A 17,406-nucleotide genomic window follows, 5' to 3' on the forward strand; every position below is an offset into this window, starting at 1 on the left:
ACACTACATGCTGTGGATGCTCACCCTCTCCTCCCAGGTTATTGATTATAAACTGCAGCTGAACCCTGCACCAGATGCCTGTAACATGAATCCACACTGGATTATAGTCAATCATCAGTCTTAAAATGCCACACACACACAGACACACACACAAAAACACACAAACACACACACACACAGGGTTATTGATTGCCCACTGAGACAGCATTAACAGTAATACACTAGCAAGGGGAGTATTATAATGGATTATTTTAAAAAGAAAGCTGTGGGGAACACTACTATTTGTCACCTGCAGGTCCAGGAAGCTACACAACCCAAGGTACTACCAAAGTTCAACATCGCTTTAATGACTGTAGGACTACCTGGTTAAAAGTTAAAAATGATAACAATAAACGGCTGTGCTGGAAGACTGCAGATACATAGTAGAACAAGGTTTTCACAAATTTTACTGGTGGGCAGAGGGAGGTATGTGAGAAACATGTGGGCTAAATGCTAAAACCAAGTCCTGTAAACAACAGGGTGACAGAAGGACCATAGCTTTCATTCCGCTTCTGCAAAAACAAACCCAATTGATACTGTACTTGATAAATTGATAGTGTATGGGTGTTATACATAGGCTAGTGTAAATATTGGTGTTGGCTATATTGCTAGTCTATAAATTATACCTACTCTGCTTATATTGGTATAGCAGAGCGCACACAATCCAGGGGTAGAGAGTGCAATAGATTGGCTCACAGATATGATTTAAATGTCAAGTCATTTTCCTCTTTTACTGCTTAAGAAAGGTCAGAGCCATAAAGTACACAAAGCATGTGCACACACACACACACACACATGTGCATACACACACTCCATTTTTCACTCAGCTAAATCACATAGAGTCAAATCTAATAGCCAGTGGACAAGGCAGGCAGTTAAGAATCCAGATCGGACCACACCCAGATGCACTGATGTACTGAGTAATATCACCGAGACAGGGATGGGGGGGGGAGAAGGGAGAGAGAGAGGCATTGTAGATGGGACGTATAACCTTGATACAGTCAGATGATACGTCCCCAGAGAAAGAGGGAAGGAGGGAGAGAGAGACAGACACCGGAGAAAGACCACACCCTGTCGAAATTGCAGTGATGCCACACACGCACACAGACAGATTTGTAAAAGAGCCGATAAAGCACGGGCTACATGATTTTCTCCATTCGTCCTTCAGTGCTCCCACCATATAAACAGCCCTCCCCAGTGCCTCCACAGACAGACAAGCAGCAGCCCCACAGGCAGGCAGCAGCACCACATTAACTGATTGCTTCCAGCTTTTGCTTTTTGGTACATTAAGCCACAGCCTTCAACATCCTTTCTCAGAGCAAACTGGCTGGGAGGACTTAAAAGTGTAGACTCTAAAGTCTAGAGGGCTAGAATCGCAGAGTAAGCAATGGATTAAGTCCATAAATTCATAATTCACTTCCTGCAACTGATGCCAAGTTTGATTTATCAAGTGCTATAGCTAAAAGCTATCAGTAAAATGCAGGATATGTGATATACCTTCAGGTGAACAGGAGAGTAGAGATTTAAAGGACTAAATATATATAGACACAGTGATGTTTATATGGAAAACTTATGGTATACCAAGATAGATGCAGACATACACAGAGAGACAGCAACAACTCACAAACACACACATAGAGTACTAGAGTGCTAGAGTAGTCCCTCAGTAAACCCTGAAACCAGAACCAGAATCCACTGCTTCTCCATGGCACAGGAGATTTAGATACCCGCTGCCTTGGAAATGGCCGTCATAGTAATTTATGGCTTTCCCTTTTTTTCTCTTTGAAGTCCTGCCCAAGTCCCTTGGGAACGCATGACGTCAGTTTGCCATTCCTGTTAATGAGATGAGACAGAGGTCTGCAGCCCAATGGAAAATGAACTACCCTATTCCACTGAAACGGCCATCCCACTGTGGCTGCTATCTATGCTAACGAATATCAACAGCATTCATGGGATCAGGGTGTTATGATTCTGGGATTTTAGGAACATTTTAAAAACTGAGACATACTGGATAGAGCACTGAGTAGAAATACTTTAGTGTGTCAGAGCGGCGTTTCCAGCCAAAGGATCTAGTAGATGTGCAGGCTGTGGTTTCAGGACTGTACAAGACAAAATACTGAGCCGCCCATCGAGACCTTCGCTGGGTAAATCAGTTATTCTAGAGCGAGGCTGGAATTGTAGAAACAAATAAAGAGACATAGTCTTTACAGAACAGGTTCCATTTTCATGCCAAAGACCCTAAAATAGATCCTATTGATCGATGCACATGGCGTCAGGGACACCAATCTGAAAAAACTGTTGGGACTTTGAGATTTTTGTTTTTTGGTAAGATTTCAGGATAGAACAGAATGAATGTCTGTAAGTTAGAGACAATAAATGAAGAAAAACATTTTCTTGGGGAATCATAGTGAAACTATTCTTCATCTCCAGACCCCACACTGAGAATGACAGCCTCAGAATGCTGCATACAGTTAGAAAACACAGAGAGACATCCTTTTTGTTTTACCGCTTTCTCTCCATGTTGTTGTGCTAACACAGCTAAAGCATGGGGAAAATGTATTTCCATCCCCTCGCTGATCTCATCCAGCGTCAGCGGACAAAGTGTATTGAGGCATAAACTGATTTCACCTCCAAGTTGAATGTATAATGAATAATGAAGTGCATGACCTAAAATTCAGTGCCACACACAGTCATACCAGTAATGCTGAGTGATGCTGTCAAGGGCAAGAGAGACAGACAGACATAGCATAAGAGAGAGAGAGAAAGAGAGAGAGAGAGAGAGAGAGAGAGTCAGACAGAGAATATAACAGATCTGGCAAGGAGTATAAACAGTTCATTAACAGTCAACATTTTGATTGCTACTACATAATGTAGATAGCTATAAGGAGCCTGGGACAAAACAGGGACAAAGGCAGAATAAAGTGGTAAATAGCACACTTTGGATTCTCCAACTGCAGGTGTTACTGCGGTTATGTCACAGCATCTTCCTCATCAAGGGCAATCTGGTGTTTTGCTTGCACGCATATGTGTTTGCCCGTTTGTCTGCCTCTCTACATGCAGCGTTATGAGCCATGCTATTCTCAACAACACAGCAAAAAGCTTTGATGTGTTCCTGTGAGAAATCCTTCACTGACTCAACTCAAACATGATGAAAGAGGCAGTGGGGAGAGGGGGAGAGGGTGGAGGGTGGAGAAGGAGCTGGAGAGAGAGAGAGAGAGAGAGAGAGAGAGAGAGAGAGAGAGAGAGAGAGAGAGAGAGAGAGAGAGAGCGTGTTTATATAAAGGTGTTTGAGCTGTTTCTGAGAAGTCCATTGATCTCCAACCGCCCCCTCCTCGCTCTCTGGTTCTCTCTAACGGGAAACAGAGTTATAAGGCCATAATGAATAATTAACATCTAAATGCCTCGGACTGCCCCCAGTCCAAAAACACCTGCCCTTTATGGAGCCAGACTGGCTAAGGATGCATCTCAATAGTCTAGCTTCTTCCCTTAAAACACCTGCTCTCTGTGGAAACTGTCAACAGAAGACCCATCTCCGTATTCTTCCTTGCTTCCTCCTGAGGATGCATCTCAAAAGTCTACAGCTTCTATTCCTCATATCCCGCAGCTGTAGTCAGCTAACGTGATCTAACTATCTGTCCATCTGCATCATATACACTGACTCCCTCTCCTCATCACAAAGGTTTCATCGCCTGTCACCTTTTGACTTCTTCTGTGCTCTTTTGATGAATGGCTTTTACCTCGAACAAGACAACCGCAGTGTTGCAAGATTCTTTTTGGGGCATTTCTGCTTTATTGGATAGTCACAGTAGAGAGAGACCCTAGCAACATCCAACACTGGAAGCCAGTGAGAAATGGTGTCAGATTTAACTGGGACACCCCAACTAGTTTTGGTGTGCCATGGTGACCGAGAGTGACAGTCCAGGATATGAAATGTCAGGATGCCATTTGTGCCCAAATATAGCCATGCTAAAGTTCCACATGGTTCCCTGGATCCAGGACAGGAATACCATTGCTTTTCTTACAACCCTATCACCATTACACGGTATGGAAACTCATAGCCCATAACCCATAGATAATATCATATGACTGTTGCCTCTATATTGCATCAGAGCCGGTTGATGAAGCGGCTCCTTGGCATTTGGAACACTCTGAGTATCCACTTATGTCCAACATGGTACAAGCAACCCCCGTAGGTGTATTTATTTACCCATGTGGGATGATGGATATTTCTGTGTCCTGTCTTTAGGTCAGTGTGTCGCACAATGCCAAGGTACGCCACAGTGGAGCTGGTTCAGGACCACAGTGAGGAGGGAACCCTTCCTGCATGCCTAAATTTCCCATTACTAATCTTATTCTCTCAGTCTAAAAGTAAATCTTCGGGCTTGGTGTGCATGGCATGGTTGCACAAGGAGTCTCTGAGAAGTCTCTCTTCATCTATGATGAAACACGACTAAGAGTCTAGCAGCCCCACGACACTGAATTTTTTATTTTGTGAATTTTGTTTTGCTGGTGGGAATCAAACTCGGGAAGTTTCCCTTCACAGCCATGCCGAAGGTACTCAGAGTGGGAGGTGGGCGGGAGCGGGGTGATGTGATGGGCATATCCTGCATCACACCTAATACCGCATCATGCCTGGCTGCACAACAGAGCGGTATCAAGCAGCTGCTTCAAGACAGCAATGATGATTACCGCTTAATGGCAACTATTCCACTTCTGGTTACCATCAGCAGTAGTATTGGAGTGGCTGACTTGTGGCCACTCACAGGTTTGTGTGTAACCACTTATAACCAAGCTAGTGCTCTAACAGCACTGGTAAATACAGCTATGTAATGCTGTATGTATGTGTGTGTGTGTGTGTGTGTGTGTGTGTGTGTGTGTGTGTGCAAGCTCACCCTGCACAACTGCACCCACAGAGACCCCAACTGGCCAAACATTCCCATTTCCCAACATGCAGTAGGGCGGTGCAGGCAGCTGTGGCTGTATGTGTGTGTGTGTGCGTGTGTGTGTGTGTGTGTCTGTGTGTGTGTGTGTGTGTGTATGTGTGTGTGTGTATGTGTGTGTGCGTCTGTGCGTGTGTATGTGTGTGTGTGTGCGTGTGTGTGTGTGTGTGTGTCTGTGTGTGTGTGTGTGTGTGTATGTGTGTGTGCGTCTGTGCGTGTGTGTGTGTGTGTGTGTGTGTGTGGCTGTGTGTGGCTGTGGCTGTTAAGAAGTAATGTAATGAAGGCTGGGGCTCCATTAGGACTCCCTTCCTGCAGAATCCCATCACACCACTCCCAGTGGAGACAGAGAGACAGACAGAGAGAGAGAGAGAGACAGGCAGAGAGACGGACAGGGAGACAGAAAGAGAGAGATGTAAATGTCAAAGGCTGCAGCGAAACCTGACCTTGTGGCACATCAGGATATCAGGGTGGGTAGGGTGGGGGATGGGGGGGTGGAGGGGGGTTAAAGAGGTGAGGGAGACATGGTGAAGGGAGGGAAGTATTTAGTGGGAGATGGATGGGACGGATTGGAATGACACCTGAGTAGACAAGGAGAAAAGTGGGGTACAGCCTGACACCTATATGCAGGGAGTGAGGCCCTGGGGGAGGAATGATAGAGGAAGAAAAGGGAAGGATGGAAAGGGAGAGAGAGAGGAAAGTGGGGAAGGGATGTGGTCCAATAAGAGCTGTCAAATGGGAGGAAATAGGGAAACACACTAAAGGATCTCCCTACCAGGTGCTGCGTAACCAAGAAATAGGTCAAGTTGTCTAGCCCTATAGGCACCACTGGGCAGCCCAAATAGGGTCAATACTATATCAATATTATGTGTGGTCAGCATGTCCACACATATAGCATGTCCACATATACTGTATATATACATGTGTGTGTGTCTATATATAACTCATAGGAAAGGGACGATATCTCATGATACAATTTGATGTGCGATATGGGGTTCGCGATTCGATACAACCACAATACAATGTAATAAATAAAAGTTCAATGACAACAAAGTATGACTGTGCAGAATTATGTTTATTTCTGAGCCACAGATCTTTCCGGCAATGGCATTGGCTTGCTAGAATGTAAACAACAATTTAAAAATGTCATTACAAAAGAGCAAATAATGTAATTTAGATGGAGAGCTTGTGAAACTGTGATGTGCAAGCCGTCTTACTTGTGATTACTACAGCAGAATTTTTCTTCCCTATGATACCTATTGTCACTTTGTCGTACTGCGATATATTGAATTTCGATATATCATCCCATCACTAGATGTAAAATCAGAACACAAACCTCACTGTTTATGAGAATACAGCTCCATCAGTGGTGTGAGGAAGCCTCTCTTCTGTCTTATCTAACTTGTAAACTTATTTTTGAGAGTTTCAATCTGATGGTGGCCAATGCATCTAACATATACACAATCTAAGCCAATTGAAAACAGTGCATTTTGGTTCAAATATGCGTTTTTGTTATAATCAATACCAGACTGCAAGCGGCAGATATTAATTAAATCTAGTCCTGGACTTAATCTCTGCAAATTGAGCTCCAAGTATCCAGTATTCAACCCCAGGAAAGTGAGTTGGCACAGGCAGAGGGGTGACAAATTATGACGCAGTCTCTGTGCTGCTCAGATAGAGGAGAGAAAAGACTGCGGGAAGTAACTGCTCACCAGCAGCCCAGAGCGGCCTGTAAGTGCCCAGTGACACAGGCTGGCCGGCAGTTCAGTGAGCATGGAGACACGGACACACAGCCATTCAGCTGGGAAGGAGCCATTTTTCTCCAGGACAGTCACACTAGAGAGAGGCGGTATTTTTAGACCTGCAAGTAAGCGCGCTCACATCCTCACATCACAATGTCTCTCTGTCATTGTCTCTTTCTGTATCACACACAAACACGAACACACAAGTTGTAGATCTGCTACTATTGAACTCCCTCTCTACATTAAGCTTCACCAGGTATATTTTATTTCAAGTTCTCCTCACCTACCCGTTCCCTTCCCTCCATCTCCATCTTTCTCTTTTTCTCCATCAGACAGCCTACACCAGTTTAACAGCTAACCATCAGACGTCCCATTTTAGTTCCTAAATCTGTTACCCTGCAGAACAAGGAAATAAACAAAAGTGTCAGACTAAGAGGTAAATATTATGACTTCAAGCAAAGATAGAGCTGTGCTAAAAAATAGGGGTACAAGATCACAGATTAAGCCACATGACGATCATACAGGTAAACTGTACTGTGACTGAAGAAGCAAGCGGATCTAAGTTCAGTACTCCATGCATATATACTTTATATAAACACTTCATGCATATAAATCTCTATCCATGGCCAAGATAGCAGCTTTGCTTGAGGTTAACATGTGACTCAACTTTATCCCAGAATCCTTCTTACTGTTCATGGACATAAGCTAACTTTTTAATGACATTTCAGTAAATCAAAAATCGAAGCCAATCTAGTGGAACAATGATAAGACCTTTATTGTTGGGATAATGAGCCTAGTGCTGGGGTACATACTGTATGCTTTGAAAACACTTTTGCCCTGATGCTATCATTATAGAGTACATGTAGATAAACACAAACACACACAGACACACACACACACCTGTTCGAGCAGTGTTGCTCTTGATAATTCAGTGCTGATTATAGAACAAGTCCTGATCGCATCTGAGTAACTGAGGATCATGGCCCCACCCAAAATGGAGAAGGAGCAAAGTGTGTGTGTGTGTGTGCGTGCGCGTATGTAGCACTACAGTCCATTACTGAAATCGAATTAGCCTGAGAGAGTGCGTTGAGACAGGAAACAACCATCTACCATCTCCTCATTCTCTTCCACTGCACACACTGACTGACAAACACACACAAATACACAACCATCTCATGTCTAGATGGCAACCTTTAACATTCATTTCCTTTACATGTTTATAATACACATTCATGAATACAGATTCATTTTACAGATATAAAATAAATGGATAATAGATATATTTTTCACTTTTCGTATTAAGCTCATGTAGTAGTTATGTCATCGGGGGACTGTGCATCAATTTATTGAGTGAAACTTTAACTGGAAAAAAAAAGGCCTATAAAACAAGGCTGGGTTTTAGACATTGTTTGTTGTTGTCATATGCACCACGCCTTTGTTTTCCTTACTTTTCTGTGTGCTCATGAACTTTTCATATGGAGTTCATAAAAAGACGGCTGTGCAGTGTTGGCACAGGGAGAAGAAGGGTCAGTGTTTGAATACTAAAGTCTGAGAACAAAGTCATCGCCTCTAATCTCAGCAACAATCATTTCTCCCAAATGCAGCACTTTTGCGTAGCCAACAAAAACCTTATTTCCTATGGTTCACTATGGATCTGAAATTCCATGATGTGTGAGAGAAGCACTGCTTAAATCTATCCAGGTGTTCAGTCTGTCTATATATGATGATGGAGAGAGGAGAGGAGAGGAGAGGAGACAAGGATACCTGGTCAGCACCATATCAGAATTTGAGCCCAGACAAAGACTGAGAGGCTTACTGGCAAACACAGCCCAGCCCATGAGTGGCCTGAGAGAGCACTTAGCGGGCACACACAAGAGTGCACACGCACACACACGTGCACACACACACACACACACACGCGTGCGCACGCATTTCCCAGCATTGCATTATGCTGAAACAGAACCACAAGTTAGTACTAGACCTTATAACTGTGCATGTGTATACAGTATGTGTGTCTCAGAGCACAAATTCACATCAGTCTACTATAGAAGACTATGTAGCTATATAAGTCTGTAAGCTAGTTCACTACCTGCAGGAGAGTTCATACAGGACAGAGGAGAAGGGCAAACAGGACAACAGCTCAGTGCCAGAGATGCTCTCTCTCTCTCTCTCTCTCACTGGCCAGTAACCCATGGTGGTCCACTCCACAACTTGTCAGTAAGCCTACAGTGGTCCATGTGAAGGTGCAAACACTCCTCACTGCAGCCTGTGATGAGCTAGTGGAGTCAGTCTAGGCCTGGTGCTGTTTATTTTGACGGCCATAACACGGCCAGAATTAGCTTATTTGAGAATCGCCACACTTTCCCTAAAGCACATCAGTCTCAGTCTGTTGCCAAAACAGAGGGCCCTTTTTCTCTAAAAGCTTTTCTCGCATTGGTAGCCTATTTGAACGACATCAATCAGGTTTAAAGACGTGCTAAGCAGGAGGACAACGCCTTTTTACTATTCTCCCGAAGTGCACAGCATCAGCAGCGGTTTCGGCTGCTCGTTACACGGTTGACTGGACCGGTCAATGCAGAGAGCAGCCTGCGGACAGACACCCACCTGCCGTATACGGTTCTGGTGCGGCGGCGGTGGTCCTCCCTCGGGGGACGTGTTGCTCGAAGAGGCCATTTTCAGGTCCTGGTCGGAGCCGCCGCCCCTGGAGTGACTTTCTTCAGGGCTCCTTGACATTTAGTCTCGGGCTGGCTGCTGGAGACGCGACGCGGTCTGTGTTGGTCCTCTTGCCGGAGCGAGGTGGGCTTGTCTCCGGGCCTCAGAATCCACAAGGCTCGGCAGGGCCCGGGACCATTCTGCGGCGTCAGAGGCAGTCTCTAATAAAATGTGACAAAACCTGGTAGAGTGATTCGTTTAGTTGCTCAAACCAAAAAACCAGCGCTCCCTCCGTTCAGGGATGCTCCCGGTGTGCTGTTGTAGCCTGTGTGTATATGTGTGGAAATGTGAGCGCGCATCGGTGCGCTTCCCCGAACCACCGCAGGATCAATGCTGCCTTCATGTGCTGTCGGAAATTTCTTAAAGACAGTTTGAGCGTCGTGAACTAATGAACGGCTCAACGAAGTGGTAAATACTACTGGAAGAGCCGGAATTTTGTTTGATACCCGAGTTGCCAAGATGTGACGTTTAGGGGGCGGAGAGCATGGCAGTCATGTGAGCAATCAGCAGTAAATGTGATGTATTATATCATTACATGTTATTGTTTTTGTTTGGCACTCCATGTAACTACTTACAATGACTGCATGTCTATTTTTACTGTTTTTTTAAACACATTAATTAAAACACTGATTACACGCCTCCCACACATTTTCTCATCGGCACAAAGTAGTTCTGCACTTCTTGATTTATAAAGGCACTTGAATGCGCCGACAAATGGTATGTATGACTAGACATGTAAGAAGTAGGAGCTTAGGAGGAGTACCTGAACGCAGCATAAGTGCGCTCCTGTTTTGCTTTTGTTGCTCCCCTCCCTCCTTGGTGCGCTGCAGCAGTAGTAGCGGGGTTCCTCGGCTCGGCCTAGAGGCTGCAGACTGGACAGTGAAGCGATGTGTGACAGTCCTATCTTCAATGAATGATCAAGCACAAACTATGAAATCACTGTAGCCCAGGCACACTGGGTTGGGCCTCTGGGATAGGCGATGGGCAATGCAATGTTGTCTCGCTCCCAGTATTCTTACACCTCCAACTTGGTCTGTGCCTCTTCACAGAGCGAGTATTCAATGAAGGTTGACAGGGCAAAATCAATAAGAGCTGGGAGGCATCAACAAACCGGGCAGGACTCCTATAACAGAGGACCAAGTGGTGCAGGCAGTGTAAGGAACAACATTAAACTGACAGAAAATATGACACAATTTATATGAAAAGTCTTTGAAGTGAGGCTGAGAGTGAGAAGTAAACTATTTGGGTTTAAAGGGCAGAGAGATAGATATGGAAATAAGGGAAATAGGAGTTTCAAACTGTGTTGTTACGACAAACTGTGTTGTTACCGGACATTGTAGTCTGTTGTGGTGCAGAAGGAGAGGGCCATTATCAAACTAAATATGGACTGGAGATGAATGACCAGACCGGTAGGAAAGCAGCCACAATCAGTCACATAGATGGCACGTGGATTTTTGTTGCTGAGAAGGAAAATTCCTGGTCTAAGGATTTATTTTGCGAGCATCTATAAAACATATATAAGGTGTATGAAAGACTGCATGGGCTTTCCTTTGTCTTGGACCCTGTACTGAGGTAAATCAGGGTTCATGACTCCACCTACAGCCACAGGGCTCTTGCCAGTGGATTAATTTTTTTGTATTTGTATTTGTATACTTTATTATCCCCGTGGGGAAATTTGTCCTCTGCATTTGACCCATCCTATACACACACTAGGAGCAGTGGGCAGCCGCAGTACAGCACCTGGGGACCAGCTCCAGTTCTTTTGCCAGTGCCTTGGTCAGGGGCACTGACAGGAGTATTAACCCTAACATACATGTCTTTGATACACTTAATGGAGGCGTAACACTTATTCCAATTTCCTCAGTAATTCAAAAACCATTTTCACAAGAACGGCCAATTTGTTATGCTATAAACGTAAGTGTATCTACAACTCATATAGTGTATTTAAATGTTTTCAGGTTGCAAAATGGATTTAAATAAAATCACCCCATACCAGGTAACATGTACTATACATGTAATACACCTAATTAATCAAGGTCTGAAAATAAAAATCACAATTTATCCTTCATATATTATTGTCATTATTAATAATTAAAAAAAACAAAAACATTTTCCACCCTTTAGGCTTACATGACTGCTTGTGACATTGCATGGATACTTCAGTTGATTCTAATCCAAAATTGTAGTTTGTGCAAACCCTTTTGAGTGCATAGATAGAAATTTGGGTCCAAACAAGAAAATATAAAGAGGCCAGTGGAAGAACAAGCAAGTGCATCTTTTTCATTTCACTTACATAACAAACTATTGGTAAAAACAGAGCTAACAATTTGTCATTTTCATACCTCAAATAAACAACTTTTTATTATAATTTTTCTCCAGGAGGCTTTAAAAAAAAAAAAAAAAAGAGCAGGAAGGCAACATGTAACTGGGCATATGCAGAGTGAGTGTCATCACTCCGGCTTGTTTCTGATTGGAGGAATTCAAAGTGTTACAACCGTCTCTTGTTACAACTGTACCTGGTCTCCCCTATACTGTGACCTAAACACACGTCACCAGTAATTAGGCAGTTACATGACTGGAGAAAGAGGTGGATATAGGCTACTCCATATTGGCTGGCCCCGTCAGCCATAATCATTTCACATGTAATGGTAATGGTCAAAGATTTTGCATGTACCATAGGCTACCTCTGGTTTAGGATAGTCAATCAATATTTGAGATCACACTCCACTCTCAGAAAGATAAAGAAACAAAACCAATAGCCTACTCTGTAGTCTGTGTTGTCAAAAAACGTAGCCTACAACTTAAATCTGATCCACTGAAAACAAAAGGGAGATCGTCATCCTCAAATGATAATACGTTTGAGCTTTAACATGAACTTTTATTCATAGCAATGACAGTGACAGCTGGACCTGAAACATTACATGGGCACCATACCTTAACCCAAGTCAGCCCAGATTTGATCCTGTAGTTTTAATGCTATAATAGAATGCAGGTGACAGCCTTTCTTCTGTCAGCATTCAGTTTTTATCAATGACCCCATGTCAAATGGTGGGTTGTGGTGACTCATCCTTCCCTGAACTAGCGTCTGAGGCATAACCAGACTTGTCATGGATATCCAACACTGCCCTCTGTCTCCACTGGATGATAAAACATACACTCAAAACAAAAACACTGTCCTCAGAACCCTGTTTGTTTGGGTTTTTTTTTAAATATTACCTGCAACAACAAAATGCAAGTGAATAAACATACGTTTCCTGTAGTGAACAGATTGACTATCCATTTATCGTATATTACATAAGTTCAGTTAGGCCAGTCCATATAGGTTTAGTCTAGAATACCTATAGTAGACCTAATATCCATACATTTTTTAGTGTAAAACATTTTACAGAGATCCCTGACTGAGCCACCAACCTCCACTCTGTGCGTAGCATTTTGTAATTCTGCCTTGTTTATCAGTGTCATACGTCTGCAAATGTAACTGATGCGTCAGAAAGGCAATGCAGTATAGTCTACAGCTGTAAAACCCATTAGATGAAGAATATAGCATAGATATAATCTCAGATACAAATGAATGAGACATGTTAAAAATATAAAAATTATACTTTATTAGATATCTACCTTTCACAAACAAGATATAATTCAATTGGTACCAATCAATGACAGCAGCACCGAAACCACCAGGACACATTAACAATGACAAACGACATAAGATGACACAAGACAAGAACTCATGGTGGGAAAAGCTTATAAGAACTAGAACTGAAATTTACTTCTGAATCTTTTACTGGGGAGAGAGTTGGTCCAGGTTGTCACGGGAGCGGCTGGAGAGGTGGGCCTCCAGGATCTCCCCAAACAAATTCCTTTTCAGCAAGCTGTAGGCCATGGGCAGAAGCTGCCTGATCACCTTGTAGAAGTACTGGTGGGAGAGAGGAAACCGAAGATGAATAATGGATTACGTCCAACTACAATCTTATCAGTTTCTGTTGAATGCTGTTGTATGGCCCAAAGATGAACGCCTTTAATCATTTTATTATGTATTCATTTGAACTAGACACTTGAAGTAAAGTTGTTAGGCAATGTTTTGCGATGATTGTCTTATCTTTCCTTTCTTTATTCTATGAAATAACCACAAACCAAAGAGCACCTACAATGCCTCTAAACAAGAGACTTATGCAAAATGGAGGATGCTGAGAACAATTTGAGATGTGAGATTCATCCATTGAAACTTGCATTTGTGAATGGGACATCAAACAAACCTTCATGTAAGATTACTTATTGTGCGTGTTTGAGTAATGAAGCAAGGAAGACAGTGGCCATAACGCAATCGAACCTCTAAGAGTGTGTGTGTGTGTGTGTGTGCAAATGTGCACCACTTTATGAGACTCACGTGGGAGCCGTAGCAGAAGAGGTCTATTCCTAGCTCATAACCCATGCCGTAGTCACACTCATCGTTGGCAAACTGAACAAAAGTGATCATCTCCTGGAGCGGTCCGAAGGCTTTGACCCGCTCTTCATCATTCCGCGCTTCAGCGATAGCCTTACAGATCTTCTTGAGACCAGCTAGACAACGGGCGGGAAAGAGACAAATATTTCATACGTTACCTGGCTGACATTAAATGGACTTTATAATCTTAAAGGTATACAGAAATGGTTAGGTAATACTCCGCATATCATATATGTGGAGTATTACAATAATAATCTGCAACATCTTAAGTCTTTCCTGGGAAAAACCCTCACACACACAGGAAGTGATATGTTCAACATTTCCTGCAGCAGCCAATAGTGGTTTGGTTAGAATAAATGAGTGCCGAAACAATTAGTCCTTTTATCAATCAATCAATCATCATCGATTGTAATTTTGATAATCGATTAATCATTTGTCATTCATCAAATTAAAATAGCACACATTTGCTGGTTACAACTTCACAAATACTAAGATTTGCTTGCTTTTCTCTGTTTCATACTATTATATTGGCTGCTGTCAGACTAAGTAAGTAATTTTAAGACATCGCTTTGGGCTCTGGGCTCTTAATTGTAGCAACAGTATTGAATACAACAAGAATATGTTAAACAGGCACATCAATAATTAACTGTCAAGTTGTAACACTATCCTCAACATTTGTCTGCTTTGACATGTTGTGAAACTTGTCTTCACAACACATTCAATTTTGTGTTTTACACTAGGGGTTAAAATACATTCCATTTCAAAATGAAATACTGAGCCTACATCAAAATTGAACAATCAGTAGGGAGATGATATATGAGGAGAAAAGTGGCAAAACCACCATAATAATAAACACCAGAGTTTACTATGTGCGTGAGCTCACCATCTGTTTCTGGTAGTTCTCTGTACCCCACATCGTTCTTGTCTACAGGCACAACGATGCCGGCACCGTGGAACGTCTTGGTGACCACCTGTGATGGGACAAGAGGTTTCCAGTTACCCAGTGTGAGCATTTTGGCCCATGGCCCATTTCTATAAAATCAGTGTTTTGTGCACATGACTTCAATCAACATAAAGCTGCATAAGAGTAGTGAGTGGAAATGGTCCTCTCAAATGCAATAAAATGACAGTGGTGGGCACAAGGCAACATATTAGGTTGACATTAGCACATCTTTTGACGACTGAGGCCCTAAAACCATATAGACAAGTAAACGTTTTGCTCCTTTGTGTCAGATACCTTCTTGTCCCTCTGCTTCATGCCTTTGGTCTTCTGCTCAAGAGAGAAGCCCAGAGTCTCCGCCCTGGCTCTCAGCTTTGCCTCCAAGTTTCCCAAGGCTTCCCCCCCTGCCTTCTGGCTGCCCCTCTCTTTCCTCTTCTTCAACAGGTACAGGCTTTTGGAGGAGTGGACAAAGGGATCAACAATAGGAGAGGATGACATAAGTGGAAGGAGAGACAGAGAAAAATAAGAATGCCTTAATCAATCATCCCTCATTGCAGGCCTACCCAGCTATATCATGCTATCCGATTTATTGGTGGCCGATTGATCGGTGCACCCCTAGTAGATCAGCCCAAGTCTACGTGGTGGTCAGTACTCACTGGACAGCTGCAAACACGTTGTCCCCCATCTGTGTTATACTGCAGCCCTTCTTGGCATCATTTTCCCCAACAAATGAAGGAAGGGTGTCTGGAGTGTCTCTGATAAGATAAGAATCAGGAACAATCAAATTCAAAAGACATGACCTACCCACAATCATGTAGTCATATATAGAATGGACGTATACATGCATCTTGAATCTTTGCCTTTACAGTTACCATTATTTTAACTGCGTACAGTCAGTCTCTATGCTATGTTCTCTCAATCTGGCCGGTCCAGAGAGTGTATTTCCAATTGATTCAACACAATTCAAACACCTTAACAGAACTGTGAGATTGCTAAACGGTGTGTGTACTATACCTGTAATAGCCCATGTGGTGCTGGCTGTCCCCACTCCCCTGAAGGATGGTCTGAAACTCCGGAGGGTCATAAAAATACCTCCAATGAAGGTGGAAGTTAGGCTGAGGATTCTGGGAGTTTTTGTGAGCTTCTGCCAGAATGTCGAAAGGACCAACCAGCCGCAAACCCAGTGTGTCTACCAGCGCACCTAGAGATTAGGACGCATCAAAACAATATTATAATGATACTGAGATCAATGAGATGCACATATTTTTCACAAGGAGCAGTAAAGAGTGTTGGTGCATCCATCCATTGGCTAATTAAGAACTAAAGAGAGTGGGCTAAGAGTGGTTTTCTGATGTCAACAAACAGAGAGAGGGATTAGATGTCAAGTGCACAGTCTGTATTATGAGTGCCACTGTAACTAGATGAATAGGATGTGTACAGAGCATACCCCGGGGGTTGTCAGGACAAAGCCCCTTGCAGAAGTCCCAGAAGTGGTACAGATCCTCTGGCATTTGAAGCTTGTACAGTTGCACCATCTCATCCCGTTGGTCTGAACCCACCTCTGACAACGGCACTGCTGTGGATTCATCAGGACGGGCTTTCTTCAGCGCCCCATTGCCTGACCCAGACCCCTGAGGAAAGTAAGAGAAACAACTGGGTCACTGTACATGTACCAGTTTAGCTGCTCGCCCCTACGCCCGGCTGAGGCTGGTGTTCTACATTTCACATTTTGTACCGGGCAGGCAGCTGTGAAAAGGACCGTGCAGAACAACGCCCCCTGCCATCTGCGGGAACAAAAACCTTTCTAAACACTATTCTGACAAGTAACCTTTGTTAACAAGCAATCATAATCCCAGTTCACGCCGTCTCATGGCATCAGAGTATGCGTCAAATCAAGGCACTCGTCCGTTTCCCTGCACCAGACTTAACGGCAGCTAGAAGAGACTGTTTTCGGTGAACCGGCAAGCCACGCCTCAGCTCCGTCGTTGTTATGCAGTGTGTAATAACATCAAAATGTGAAAATGTACAAACTGATTGCTATGCGTTGTAAACCCACGTTACTGACCAAGCGGCTCTGCGGCACTAGCCAGCAGTGCTGCTGCCATGTTGTCGGCTGTCTACCGTTACGTTGTCCAGGCAGCATGCGAAACACTTCTACCGGTAGCGCTACACAGAAGTTGTTTTCCACCAATAAAACCGTACGCAGCAAACTCCCTTGCTTGGTAAAACCACACGTAAAATGTACATTTTTTCAGGCCGGCATAGGTCGGCAAAGTAGTGTAAAGTTACCTGAATAGATTTGGGTTTTCTTTTCGCGCGCCCTGTCATATTCTTCCTCTTGTCCGTCTGTCGGCGTCTTCTTCTGCGCTTCAGAAGCAGCAGAAACTGCGCCCTATTAAAGCGCACCACTGCCCCCTAAAGGTCTGGCGTGCTAACTGCAGCCCCTCGACACCAACATGGGAATTTTGTGATTGAGTTTACACATCTTCTTTGAAACTGATGTAAATCTTAATAATCCTAATTTATGTACTCATACACTAATGTAAAGTAACACAGCCTCAGACAGATTTTATTTGTGTTATAATATTTTTC

The 17,406-nt window shown here is 43.5% G+C and overlaps 1 protein-coding gene across 2 annotated transcripts; it reads right to left on the reverse strand.

Annotated features, from left to right (window-relative positions):
• Positions 1-13,050: 13,050 nt before the first annotated feature.
• On the reverse strand, positions 13,051-17,190 carry hpf1 (histone PARylation factor 1). Of its 2 annotated transcripts, none has more exons than XM_071533785.1 (8): positions 17,104-17,190; positions 16,262-16,445; positions 15,829-16,015; positions 15,471-15,569; positions 15,112-15,265; positions 14,758-14,845; positions 13,818-13,990; positions 13,051-13,346 (listed from the first exon to the last, which is right to left on the reverse strand). In XM_071533785.1, exons 1-8 carry the CDS (start codon positions 17,140-17,142, stop codon positions 13,212-13,214), a joined length of 1,059 nt encoding a protein of 352 aa, XP_071389886.1. In that variant the 5' UTR covers positions 17,143-17,190; the 3' UTR covers positions 13,051-13,211. The 2 variants fall into 2 exon arrangements, with proteins under 2 accessions (XP_071389886.1, XP_071389885.1); XM_071533784.1 differs by having other exon boundaries at positions 16,262-16,454; positions 17,110-17,142.
• Positions 17,191-17,406: the final 216 nt, after the last annotated feature.

The sequence above is a fragment of the Centroberyx affinis genome, unplaced genomic scaffold, assembly GCF_046629955.1.
Source record: "Centroberyx affinis isolate AG114_WGS23_722 - 3 ecotype Tasmania unplaced genomic scaffold, CSIRO-AGI_Caff_v1 ptg002428l_1, whole genome shotgun sequence".
Taxonomy (NCBI): Eukaryota; Metazoa; Chordata; class Actinopteri; order Beryciformes; family Berycidae; genus Centroberyx; species Centroberyx affinis.